The following is a 13256-nucleotide window of genomic DNA, read 5'->3' on the forward strand; positions in this document are numbered from 1 at the left end:
ATATAATTAGTTTATTTTTAATTGTGACGTTTGTGACAATATTTTCCTGTATTTTAATGAAAAGTTGTTGGTATTTGGAGGAAAATTCTGCATTCATTGAACGGGTAAGTTAGTAACAGTCCATATAAGTAAACAGTGAGTAGGTATAAGAAATTGGTACGCATTTAGTTAAAGATTCTAATGTGTATGAATCTATGTGGGTAGTTAAATAGGCAGTACCAAGGCGACGGAGAGACGGCTTAATGTTTTTTTCTTAATTGTTTCAAAAACCACATAAAAGCATTTTGTATGTATTATATAAAATTATTAGTCTTCAGGCGAAAGATAAAAATGCATACTTACCAGATTTACTTACAATGATTTTCCTGGTTACACAGAAATTTATTGTCTGTAAAATATTTTAATGTAATGGCAACATCTATTTCCATAAAGTATGTATGTGCCTATTCAATTATTTTTTTTATTTTCTTAACATATTTTTGGTGCCGAAGCCCAGGTTAGGTACCTACATAAAAATAATCATCAGGTCTTCTTTATATTTTCGGGTTTTTCTTGAGTCGCGAGGGATTTTATCGCCTTTTCACTCATTTCGGTAATCGCTGCACTTATTTATTTATGTATATTGTTTATCTATTGTAGTTTTTATGTACATATATATATATTGTTTATCTATTGTAGTTTTTATGTATGTATATTATAATTATTTTATTTTATATTTTGTGTAGGTATAAATATATTTATTTAGTTTAACCCCACATGAAGTTCTCTGTAAGACCCAATGGTTGACTGGTAGATAATGCTTCTAGCATTAAGTCCGCCAATTGTGCTATACATTTGTATCTTGTGCAATGAAGTTTAAATAAATAAATAAATATATTTTCAGAATTTTACAATCTTGCCAAGTGAGAAATTTAAACCGCCTTTGCACCCAATAAAAGGGTGTCGACCTACACATACAATTAGAACATATGATGAGAATTTTCCTGATGCATTCGACTGGTAAGGGATTCTTCACACGGCTCAGGAGGAACCTGGGTCCTCTCGGGCAAAAGTGTATTACCCTTTCCCTTAGTTGCTTTTCACTACGTTTATGGGAAAAATATGGAGTGGTCCTATTCTAAAGTGGCAGGAACTACATGAACAATACAATTTGTAGATAAACTATGCGATCATCTGCCTTCTCAGGTCTGTCACCTGCTATCTGGTCAGGATTATCTGACTTCGGATGTTGTATTTTTGTATGTTTTTTTTTTTACATTCACTCATTAATTATTGTAATCACGTCTATATCTCTTGGGGGTTGACAGAGCCAGCAGTCTTGAAAGACTGATAGGCCGTGTTCAGCTGTTTGGCTTAATGATAGAATTAAGATTCAAATAGTGACAGGTTGCTAGCTCATCGCCTAAAAGGAGAATCCCAAGTTTATAAGCCAATCCCTTAGTCGCCTTTTACGACATCCATGGGAACGAGATGGAGTGGTCCTATTCTTTTTTTAATTGGTGCCCGGAACCACACGGCATGTTTCTTTTCAGGCGAGATAAAGGTGTGATCGGAGATGTAATAAATCAGTTATACTGCAATGCTTGCTGGACTATCAGCATCTTAGGTGTGATGGAGTCTATGGTAGCCATCGATGAGATGGCAAGGGGCAAATTTGATGGCGTCACGAGACTTAGCGTTCAGGTAAAGAGATTTATTTATTCATTTAAAACTTTAAACAAAAATGTACAAAAGGTGGACTTAATGCCGTTTGACATTCTTTACCAGTCAACCAGCTGACCAAACAGAAAAACTAAGTAGGTGGTGCGATAAAGTGCACATGCATACTGAAAAAATACATACATTACAAAAAAATGCATAAAGATACATAATATACATTAGAGAGATGATTATATTTAGAATAGTTTGTTTACAATTTTAGTCGTATAAACATACATATAATCACGTCTTTATCTAAGGGATAAAGTGTCAATCTGATTCATTCATCATGCTGCTTTCCAGGAATTGATAGACTGCTCATACAGAAATGGTTGTTCAGTAGGAGACCCACGCACGGCCCTCGAGGATATGATGGAGAGGAACATGAGCGTGGTCAAAGAGGAAGAATATCCTTTGACCTTGAAAGAGGAGCAGTGTAAGATTCCAGACTTCAATCGAGTTGGTGTCATGGTGAAAGATTTTTCAGTACAGTGGTATGTATCGTTTATTTTGTAAACAAATCATGACTATGTCCCTTTACGGGGTAGACAGGGACTTGAAGACCATAGCTGGATAGTGTAATGATGGAATTGAGATGCAGATAGTGAAAGGTTGCTTCCCTAAAAACTTAAGGAGAATTCCAAGATTATAATCCTTTCCCTTTGTCGACTATAACAATGTGCGCGGAAGAAAAAGCTGGCTACCGCAAGCTGGTATTGAAGCTTGTACTGAATGAATGAATGAATGAATAATTTCTTATGTAATGAATGAGTCATATATTAATGAATGTGTTTTGTTCCCGCAGTAGCCTTTTACGTCATCCATTGACGATCGAGTGCCGAGAACTGCTATAAGATAACTGCAAAATTTCTGTAAAAATCCGTTCTGTAGCTTTAACTCTACGTTAAGAGATAAAAAAAAACTAACTATATTAAACCATTTAAATGGCTGTGTTATTTCTTTTTTTTACAGCAAACTCTCGGCTGAAGAAATGATGGCCCTTATTTATCACCATGGCCCCGTGGTCGTCACAGTGAATTCCTCACCATGGCTGTTTTATACGGACGGAGTCATCACGTGGAATTGTCCTTCGTGAGTTCATTTTTATTATACACTAGAGGCCGCCCGCGACTATGTCCGCGTAGAACCCTTATCATAACATAACAATCAATCCAGCGGGAACTCCGGGATAAAAAGTAACCTATATGTTATTCTGGGTCTTCAGCTTTTTAGTGAAAGTAGTTTTTGCGTGAAAGAGTAACAAACATCCATACTGACATACTCACAAACTTTCGCATTTATAATATTAGTATGATAAATCTGTCACGTATCTTTATTCCTTAAGGGGAAGACAGAATTAACAGCCCTGAAAAGACTGAAAGGCTACATTCAGCTGTATAGCTTTATTATAAAATTGAGATTCAAATTATGATAGGTTGATAGCCCATCGCCTACTTCATCCCAAGAATAAGCTTATCCCTTTGTCCCCGTTTTCGTCATCCATGGGAAAGATATGGAGTGGTTCTTTTCTAGATTGCTGGAAACCAAACAGCTATACATACCATACCATACCATCACGCCTGTCTCCCATTGGGGTAGGTGGAGAATGGATTGCCATTTTTTTTTATATTACTTATTTATATCGACATCTTTGCAGTTCCAGACCAAATCATGTAGTACAAATCGTTGGCTATAATCGAACAGCAGAAACGCCGTATTATATCGTGAAAAATTCTTGGGGCGCCAGCTTTGGGATCGACGGATACGTAAAAGTAGAGATGGGAAAGAATATGTGTGGTATTGAAGATTATGTAACTTCAATTCGAGTTAAAAAATATTTATAGCTGCTAATAATTATGTTACTAGTTAAAAACTTACATACATACATACATAAAACACGTCTCTTTCCCGGAGGGGTAGGCAGAGACTCTTCCCACTTGCCACGATCTCTGCATACTTTCTTCGCTTAAAAACTTTAATGAATAAATAAAGTTTTTGATTTAAGGGTAATTATTTATTTTTATGTTGGTACATGTAAAATGTGCTCGTGCCCATAGGGAGGGTCATTTGGGAGGCGTTCATGGGGCCGAAGCCAACATGAAGAGGCCCTTTGTATTATTTTATAAGGCGGCGTTCTCATTGTTATAATATTCTGACACATTTTGATGTTAGAAATGATATTGATATTTATTTTTTTAACAATACACCCGCCATTTTTGACTCACACCATTTTATTGTAATTTTTATACATTTTGTAATGTTCTTACATACATTGACACATTTTATTAAACACATTGTAAATCATTTAATTAATTTCCCAATTCAAGCAGCGACAACAGTAGGCCCAACTAATTCAGAACCAAATTTGTACACGACAATATGCTCATATACATCGCCGGGAACCAAAATCGCGCTGGGGAAGTTCTCATGATGGATGGCATCAGGATAGTTCTGGGTTTCAAGGCAGAATGCTCCGTGGCGCCTGTACCCTTCACCAGATTTACCAACGAGAGCCTGTTCAGAAGGTTTTGGTAGAAAATTTGCGGTGTAAAATTGAACTCCTGGCTGATTGGAGTAGACTTCTAGAGACCGACCTGTAGGATGCTCCACTCGCGATACGAAGTTGAGATTCTGAAAGTGGAATAATTTTAAATATATAATATATACACCTATGGGTGAACGTGTCCTATATCCTATACCTACGACAAAAATTTCAATGAAACTGTTAATACAACTGGTATTTTTTGTGTTGATTTTAATTATCAGAATTATTGCCAACACACCTAGATACAAATCCCATCTTTATTAGACTTTCCCTAAGTCGCCTTTTACGATATCCACGGGAAAGATATGCACACTAAAGTGCTAAGAACCATACGGCATAATAATAAAAAAAATGAATTAAGTTCTTAGAAAAAAAAATAAGTAGGTAATAATTTAGTTTATTATGACATCACATCATTAGGAATCAGTTCTTACGACAGAAATAGAATCGAGAGTTCTTACCTTATTATCAAAGGTAGTTATCACAAAGTTATCATCAAACAAATCCTGTTTCTTCTCCATGACGTCAGCGAGGCGGCGTGGCACTCGGAAGTCGAATGCTGTTCCTCCCACGGGAATCAGTTTTCCAGTTGGAATTGATTCTGAGTCTGTTTCTGTGATTCTGATGGCAAAAAATATATAATTTAACTAGCTGTCCCTGCAAATGTTGTTTTGCCATATAAATATTCTTTACGCAATTCCTAGTTAAAAAAATGTTGCGGGTCGAGAACCCTATAGATGTTGGCCGATTCTTAGACCTACATAATATGCTCACAAAATTTCATGAGAATCGGTCAAGCCGTTTCGGAGGAGTACGGAAACGAATATTGTGACACGACAATTTTATATATAAGATAAATATTATAAGCTTGCTTAAAAAAAGAATGAATGCGGATGAAGCGAAAGAAGTATGCAGGGATCATGGAAATTAGAAAGAGGTGGTCTCTGCCTAACCCTGCGGGAAAGATTCATTTAGGTATGTATGTAAATAATATGAGAGGATGGGCTTTAGATACAGAAAAACGAAATGTGTTTTTGCAAAGTTGAAAAAGGTCATAACAAGCCAAATTGTTTCCGATTTTGATAGCAACTAAGAGTAATTGGGTTAGCCAGGTTACTCAGTCGTCGTTTTTATCGCGCGAGAAACTATCGCTGTCCCTTTTCACGTCATAATAAAAAGCGAAACAGCAGTAGTTTTTCGCGTCATAAAACTGGCGTCGGGCGTGCCTTGCTACGGGTTATATACTCTATGTCAGAGAGACCCAAACTTATTTTGTCTACTGCCCACTTTGAGAATAAATATTTTTTTAGCGCCCCCAATTTTAACCTATTTAAAAACCACTATAACTTCAAATTTGTTTAATTAATTATTATTAATTGTTCTGGGTCTCTTACCGCGCCCCTTGAGACCTGCAGCGTCCACAAGGGGGCGTTATCGCCTACTTTGGGAAAGACTGCTCTATGTAATGATAGTTGAAGAAGATATACCTGTCAGCATTGATAGTGACCACATGGTCGTACAACTCCTCAGCACCAGCCTCGTGTCCTCCGAGATTGAAGTATGAGTGGTTGGTGAGGTTGACTACTGTCTTCTTGGTCGTGGTGGCCAGGAATTTGACGTGTAAAGAGTTGTCTTCAAGAACCTGTAACATTATTTGTTTTGAAGGTAGAAGGATAACAATCCTTCCTGGCATTGTCAAAAACCAGGATAAGAAACAGCGTTATTAGAGAATGTTGTGATGTGAAAGAAGATATGGTAACAGGAATAGAAGAGGGTGTGTTAAGATGGTTTGGTCATGTGGAGAGGATGAATGAAAGCAGATAAATTAAGCAAAAATATAAGTAGAGTAAACGGAAAGGTATGAAGGCCTAGACGAAAGTGCCTTGATCAAATCAAGGACGTCCTGGCAGAAGATCAGGTCAAGTGTACCCGAAACAGCTGAGCTTGCATGAAGAGAGTTATGAATGTGGATGAAACGAAAAAAATATGTCTACCTCTCCGGGAAAGAGGCGTGATTTTATGTATGTAATACAATGCAATAGATAAACTTAGGGCTTTCTTTGCCAGTTGAACCCTTAGACTTAACTAAGAAGTACAAATGGAGAATATTACTTCAGACAATAGGTTTGTATGAAGAAGCCGTTACCTCATAAGTAACATTGGTAAGAAGATCACCAGGGTACCCCTCCTCGCCGTCCTTTGAGAAGTAGCTGAAAGTCACCTTCTTTCCGCTCACATTAGACCTCCAGTTGACCTGTTGAGGAGATCAGTTTAAACATACTCCGTTAGGAAATATTATCTCATTTACAATGTACTAGCGGTCCGCCACTGCTCCGCCCGTGGTATACATATATACATATGGTCACGTCTATATCCCTTGTAGCCGTAAATAATCGATTCAGTATTTTCGACGATTAGAACTTACAAGAAAGTGAAAGAAAAATTTTACCTCTTTGTTATCCAAATAAATATAAAAGCAGAAACTGACTGGCAGACATATCAACGCAAAGCCCAAACCGCAGGATTTTCCGAAATTCCCGCAGGAACGGGAATAACGGTAATTTTTTACGTTTTACACGGGCGGAGCCGCGGGCAACTTCGAGTACTAGTATATAGGTAGGTAACTGTTAGTAAAGATAAGGAACTTTCTAAGAAGGAGCCGTGTGGTTTTCGGTACTTTAGAATAGGACCACTCCATCTTTCGTTTTTCGTCCCGTGGATGTTGTAAAAGGCGGCTAAAGTAATAGGCTTATTTGTCTAGTGCAGCTTTTACAATGAACCAATATGCGTTAAGTTCCCCTGCAAAGGTTGCGAAGCTCAAATGGAAACCGGTTCGTGTAAAAACCTGACTTAATCAAGGATCATGGTCAAATGCGCACTTCGGTCTCCTCTCCGGATAGTGAGGATGTAAACGGAATAACACAAGAAGACTTTTTGTAAATCTCCTTTCATTTCATACAAACATACATACATAAAATCACGCCTCTTTCCCGGAGGGGTAGGCAGAGACTACCTCTTTCCACTTGCCACGATCTCTGCATACTTCCTTCGCTTCATCCACATTCATAACTCTCTTCATGCAAGCTCGGCGGTTTCGGGTACTTTTGACCTGTCCCTTTACCCTTTCATTTCATAGCCTCGTAAATAATTTAATACGCACCTTATCAAACCCCCTCACTCCTCCATGCAAATGGTTCTCACCAATGTTCTTCGCCAGCTGATAACTGACCCCGTCGAGTTTGAACCTGGCTCCTCCGATCCTGTTGGCGCACCTGCCGACCGCTGCACCAAGGTACGGGACGTTTCTTGTTGTATATGATTGGAGGTCATCGAACCCTAGGACTATGTCTTTGTAGATGCCGTTCTTATCTGGAACCTGAAAGTTATGACCTGACTGTCGAATCTGTCCCCTCTTTTAGGGGTAAGAAGTCATAGGCGTAAAGGTGTTGAATCGGGAAATTCTTTTCGCAAAATCGTATGGGTGGATGAAAACCTTTAGGTACGTCATAGTTTTCTTTTTCATATTTCGATTTTCACATTCATGAAGTTTATAAATGTGGAAACGGTAATAACTTAAAATATACAAAGTAACTATGAATCTTTCCGTATTTTTGCCTTTATGTTCAAAATTTGTGTTAATACATACGGGAAAATACTGAAATTTTGTGAATAGGTGTTTTGTGAATGTTCTATTCGTTGGCAAAGACCGTTAATAATAATTAAATTTTTGTGACCGTCACACGTAGGTATCTGAATACATAATAAGTATTAAAATGGTAAATACACAAAATAAAATGTCACAACATTCATTCATTCATATAGTCAGTCACGTCTATATCCCTTGCGGGGTAGACAGAGCCAACAGCCATGTAAAGACTGATTGGCTACTTTCAGCTGTTTGGCTTAATGATAGAATTGTAATTCAAATGGTAATAAGTTGCTAGTCCATCGTATAAAAATATCCCGATATTATAAGCCTAGTGCTATCCCTTAGTCGCCTTTTATGACATCCATGGGAAAGAGATGGAGTGGTCCTTTGCTTTTTTCTATTAGCCGGGAACCACACGACACCAATAGAAAAAATAAAGGTCACAACTCTAAAAAAACGGCGTTGTAATTTTTGAGCTGTCTGTGGTTCATCTCTGATGGATGATGGTAGGTACCTTACTAAGGTATCGATTTAATTGGGGCTAAAAAGATCAAAAGTATGAAAAGTTTAGAACGCACCTTGATAGACTGAATGATGGCACCATATGAGATGACTGACAGACAGAGTCCGCTGGGCGTCTTCCAAGTGTACTTCTTTACCAGGTCACCTTCGAAGGACCCAAAGGATTCTTCACTCAAAGTCACCATTGTTTTGTCTGTAAATAGAAAATGAACAACACCCTACTTTTTATTACGTGGTTCGAATGCTTTAGTACAATTTCTATGGGTTCGAATATTTTTTGTAAACAATATAAGTTCAAATCATTCTATGCGTAAAAGATTTGTTTACAAACATAACGTAATACAAATATTCTTACATTAGATATTAAATTGTGTTCTTATCAGCCTACCGCTCACACACTACACTACAAACAACTGTAATAATTTCCTGTGAAGTTGGTCTGAATTGTTCTATATAAGGCTGCAGTTAGACGACGCGAAAAAATTCTTGCGGCCGCCGCGCGGCGACCGCGCGGTGGCCGCGTACTAACTGTTCAGTTATAGCAAATTTATGTTTTATTATCTAGGACGTAAAGTTGAAATTAATTTTGAGTAACTAACTGCGCGGTGACCGCGCGGCGTTCGCTCCTCGATCACACGGCGGCCGCGCGGCCGTCTCGCTCGAATCACTCGAATGTTCTCGATGTACGCCCCGCGCCGGCGTCCCCGCATTCTCCTTTCATTGGACTTGCGTAGACATCGTGACGCGCGGACATCGTGATTTCGAAGATGGATGAACTGAGTATCAATCCTGAGACATTGATATCTTTAGTGGAAGAAAGAAATATCCTTTGGGATAAAACAAGCGAATCCTATAAGGATAAACGTCAAACACTAAAAGCCTGGCATGACCTATGTTCAATTATAAAAGAAGATTTCAATGACCTTCCAATTGGGGAAAAAAACACATACGGTAAGTTTTCCATCTTTTATTTGGTAATTAAAAAATTGTGAACATTCATCATCATCATAAATCGCAAAAAAATATTATTTGAGTTAAGTTTAAAATTGTTTTTTAACTGTGATATTCTTGCAATAAACGAGTGATTTGATAATTTTGAGTATCTATATATATTTGTTTTGCCATGGTACACTGCCCTGAGGAGAAACAAAATATTCAGCAAAATTTTGACGAACATTGTCTGCTATTAAAGGATCTGCATATTCTGATCGTGACAGTGTCTGTAGTTCAAAGCCTGAATCGACAATTAAATTACCTATGCCCTGTTCTTTATGTATGAAGTTTTGTAATAAACAACAGGTTTTTACAATGTCGACTGTGAGCTCCAAAGATACATTTGAAGGCCGATGGAGGATCCTCCATTTATTGGCCATTATGCCGAAAGCGCATTCCACATAACGTCTTGCTCTAGTAAGACGATAATTAAATATTGACATTGTTTCATTGAGTTCTCGACCACTAAATGGTCTCAGTACATTTTTGTGCAACGCGAATGCTTCATCCGCGACAAATACGTACGGTAATTGAAAATTAGTCTCTGGAATCAGAGCAGGCTGTGGTAAGTTAAGTGTATTGTTCAGCAGTCTCTTCCAAAAGACAGTTTCTTTAAAAACACTTGAATCGCAGTCCTTGCCATATGCACCAATATCTACAAATATAAAATTATAATTGGTGTCAACGACTGCCATTAATACAATAGAAAAAAAGTGTTTGTAATTTAAGAACATTGATCCAGATTTTGTAGGTTTAATTATTCTGATATGCTTCCCATCCACAGCACCTAGGCAGTGGGGAAAATTTGCAATAACAGCAAAGTCTTCAGCAATATTCAGCCATTCATTTTCTGATGGTATTTTCATATATATGTTTACTAGTTCTGACCATATACAGTTACACACTTCTTTAATGATAAACGATAATGTTGTTTTTCCAATTCTAAATGCGTATCTTAAATCGGCAAACGTGTGACCTGTTGCCAAGTACCTGTAAATATATAAAATGATATTAAGGAACTTATTTCAAGCAATTAATTATACTAATAGTATTAATATTAATTAACATGTTTCCTGATAATGAAACATAAAGAGGAATCATGCGAATTAAAAATAACTATATTTTTTAATGTGAATATTATTTTTAAATTCCAGGTAAAAAAGTTATTCAGAAATGGAAAAATATGCGAGATGGGTGGATGAAATGCGAAAAGAAAATGAGGGAAAACAAATCTGGATCTGCAACAAAAAAAGTTCATAAGTACCCATACTATGATAATATGTTGTTTTTAAAGAAAATATACAACCCCCGCGAAACTAATTCAAATTTTAAGAATTCTGAGCCAGGAAAAAGTAAACCAAATACGAAAAATAAAGAATTGAGTGATGTGGATGCAAAATTCATGAAGTTTATGGACTCTGTTGAAAAAGAAGAAGACAGTCGTATGATGTCGTTCTTTAAAGGAATTTTACCAACTGTTGAACAATTCAATGATGAAGATACTGTTGAGTTTCAGTACCAGGTGATGTCTATTGTGAGAAATATAAAAGCTAAAAACCAACAGCTCCAGAATGCTGGTTCGAAAAGGCCTTACTTTACTCCACCACCCGAGACTACGTATCGTCGAGAAGGCGAAAATGTATCATACGAAAGCACCTATCAGTATGGTTACACTACTGCTGCTGGATCTGGACGTCCGACAACACAACAATCATCTTATTCTGAAGAGTCCGAATCTACCGTAGGTGGAGAGCAATACAATTTTGCCAGTCCATCCAATTCAAGTATCGACGATTTAGATTTTACAAATATATAGTCTGCCTTACAAATTTATATATATAATGATTAATAAATACCACTTGACCAAGTAATTGTTATTATTTATTTACTTACCGCAATGTCACTGCTAATCTTTCTGTGGGGGTAATACTGTCCCGCATGTTAGTGTTCTGGTGCTTCAATTTATCATGTATGAAGTTGAGTAGTTTATCAAATGTTTTAACATCCATTCGGAAATAATCTGCGAATTCTTTTTCATCTTCTCGCAATTGGTTGTATAGCGTATGAAATTCACCAAACTCTTCTCGCCGTGCTAAAATAGGATGAATCCAAAATTTTCTACAATTCTTTTTTTCTTTCTTTTTGCTTTGTCGGTACAAGTAATATGCAATCATAATTTTATTCTTCTTAGTCAAATAGCTCATAACGAACACGTGTGAATTTTAAGAAAGACCAAGATCAACTGGAAATGGTTCGGGTTCGCAGTGGCGTGGCCACCAGGCCTGACCGCGCGGCCGCCGCGCGGTCACCATACTTTCGTCGCGCGGCCGACACGCTGTAACATTCCGCGTCATATAAACGCGCCCTAAGAGTGAAGTTAACCGCATGATAATGATATCATTAATTTACACTGGTCGAGTTGTTTGTGCGAGTTTAATGCACTTTCTACTACTGAATTAAAAGAATTAAAAAAAATCAAGAAATTAGTGTTTATTACTTTAGGTAAATCACTAAAATTGGTAATAAATTATGTAGAACCATTGTTAATTAACGGGCTTTACAATATATCCATTTCATTTCTCTTCTCTGGATGTTGTAAGAAGCCTAGCGTAGCCATAGACCATGAGGAAACCACATGCCTGATTACAAATCTCTAGATTCAGCGGTTTTAGCTTTTTAGGTATTCAAACATACATACATATCATTACGTTGGCTCTGTCAACAGTCTTGAAAGGCCACGTTCAGCTGTTTGGCTTAATGATAGAATTGAAAGTCAAATAGGTTGCTAGCCCGTCGCCTAAAAGAAGAATCCCTTTATAAGCCAATCCCTTAGTCGCCTTTTACGACATCCGTGGGAAATGGAGTAGTCCTATTCTTTTTTTATTGGTGCTCGCTATCCTCAGACGGCTACTTGCTGAATCTCGTGTCTATAACTAAACCCACGCCCGCTTAAACATTGTAAAACTAGTCGTAATAAAGATTGTAGTTATTTTATGGATTTTAAAATTACTTCATAAAACTCTTACCTGCGACGACCTAAATATCACATCCTCTTTTGTAAATTTAAATTTATCTGAGCGTACTTAGTTAATAGTTATACCTATGTATGCGAAACGAAAAGATATGACAGATATGACATGTTGCGTTTATTTTCTTCACAGGTATTTTCATCTCAGTAGAAATACTTACTATTCCCGTGAAATTTGTGAAAATATTCGCCAGTGAAGCCGCAGGTAAAATCTAGAATATACTGAATATAATTTAAATTCAATCAAGTCCATTAAACATACGCTGTTACCTAATAAGTTACTTGCGGTGATCGATTTGTCAAATTAATTCGACCAATGTAATTTTATACAGTAAGTACTTGTAATATGCATTATTTTTATTGTGGTATAGATATTATGTAGTTACATACATACATGTGCGGTCATCGATTGCTATCATTTCAATTAGGCACTTACTGATAAGTGCAAAATTATGTTCTAATTGTATATGTACTTATTAACTGCGTTATGAAAACATTTCCGTGAAATAGGTATGTTATGATACCAGTTTTTTCTAACAACTGCCTGCGGATATCCAAAATTATTAAGTATATTTTATATAAAATTCCGGTTGGAAATTTCCATGGAATCTTTCGATCCACATGGTACTTAGTTCTTTTGTCCTTTAGTCGCCTTCGACAACTTTGAAAGGAAAATTGTTCTTTTCTACTTTGTGGGATTGGCGTTTAAGTGAAATAATTAAAGAGTAATAGATATTCAAAGAAATCTGTTACTTAGTATAGTTAAGTTTGTGATATCAAATAAAATATTTTTCTTTCTTTCTTTCAAAGACGTTTTCATT

General features: G+C 36.9%; 4 protein-coding genes across 4 annotated transcripts; 2 read left to right on the top strand and 2 right to left on the bottom strand.

The window, feature by feature from the left end:
- The first annotated feature begins 25 nt into the window (after positions 1-25).
- Positions 26-12688, top strand: LOC106136611 (cathepsin O-like). Its single transcript, XM_060950236.1, has 6 exons — positions 26-104; positions 884-999; positions 1533-1683; positions 2002-2192; positions 2671-2790; positions 12569-12688. Exons 1-6 carry the CDS (start codon positions 57-59, stop codon positions 12630-12632), a joined length of 690 nt encoding a protein of 229 aa, XP_060806219.1. The 5' UTR covers positions 26-56; the 3' UTR covers positions 12633-12688.
- Positions 3912-8909, bottom strand: LOC106136646 (galactose mutarotase). The gene is made up of 7 exons (XM_013337265.2): positions 8770-8909; positions 8471-8607; positions 7404-7619; positions 6390-6497; positions 5731-5885; positions 4705-4864; positions 3912-4329 (listed from the first exon to the last, which is right to left on the bottom strand). The coding sequence occupies exons 2-7, from the start codon at positions 8597-8599 to the stop codon at positions 4021-4023; spliced, it is 1077 nt and encodes a 358-aa protein (XP_013192719.1). The 5' UTR covers positions 8600-8607; positions 8770-8909; the 3' UTR covers positions 3912-4020.
- LOC132903041 (uncharacterized) lies at positions 9182-11507 on the top strand. Its single transcript, XM_060950235.1, has 2 exons — positions 9182-9365; positions 10562-11507. The coding sequence occupies exons 1-2, from the start codon at positions 9182-9184 to the stop codon at positions 11221-11223; spliced, it is 846 nt and encodes a 281-aa protein (XP_060806218.1). The 3' UTR covers positions 11224-11507.
- LOC106136645 (uncharacterized) lies at positions 9518-11611 on the bottom strand. Its single transcript, XM_013337264.2, has 2 exons — positions 11301-11611; positions 9518-10397 (listed from the first exon to the last, which is right to left on the bottom strand). Exons 1-2 carry the CDS (start codon positions 11609-11611, stop codon positions 9518-9520), a joined length of 1191 nt encoding a protein of 396 aa, XP_013192718.1.
- Positions 12689-13256: the final 568 nt, after the last annotated feature.

This window comes from Amyelois transitella, chromosome 21 (genome assembly GCF_032362555.1).
Source record: "Amyelois transitella isolate CPQ chromosome 21, ilAmyTran1.1, whole genome shotgun sequence".
Classification (NCBI taxonomy): domain Eukaryota; kingdom Metazoa; phylum Arthropoda; class Insecta; order Lepidoptera; family Pyralidae; genus Amyelois; species Amyelois transitella.

Coding starts and splice junctions, on each gene's coding strand:
- LOC106136611 (XM_060950236.1), top strand. CDS start 57: ATGAAAAGTTGTTGGTATTTGGAGGAAAATTCTGCATTCATTGAACGG. Junction 2,193..2,670: donor AAAGATTTTTCAGTACAGTG/GTATGTATCGTT, acceptor TTTTTTTTACAG/CAAACTCTCGGCTGAAGAAA. Junction 2,791..12,568: donor ATCACGTGGAATTGTCCTTC/GTGAGTTCATTT, acceptor TTTTCTTCACAG/GTATTTTCATCTCAGTAGAA.
- LOC106136646 (XM_013337265.2), bottom strand. CDS start 8,599: ATGGTGACTTTGAGTGAAGAATCCTTTGGGTCCTTCGAAGGTGACCTG. Junction 6,498..7,403: donor GAGTGAGGGGGTTTGATAAG/GTGCGTATTAAA, acceptor TCTCCTCAACAG/GTCAACTGGAGGTCTAATGT. Junction 5,886..6,389: donor TTACCAATGTTACTTATGAG/GTAACGGCTTCT, acceptor ATAATGTTACAG/GTTCTTGAAGACAACTCTTT.
- LOC132903041 (XM_060950235.1), top strand. CDS start 9,182: ATGGATGAACTGAGTATCAATCCTGAGACATTGATATCTTTAGTGGAA. Junction 9,366..10,561: donor TGGGGAAAAAAACACATACG/GTAAGTTTTCCA, acceptor TTTAAATTCCAG/GTAAAAAAGTTATTCAGAAA.
- LOC106136645 (XM_013337264.2), bottom strand. CDS start 11,611: ATGAGCTATTTGACTAAGAAGAATAAAATTATGATTGCATATTACTTG. Junction 10,398..11,300: donor AGATTAGCAGTGACATTGCG/GTAAGTAAATAA, acceptor ATATATTTACAG/GTACTTGGCAACAGGTCACA.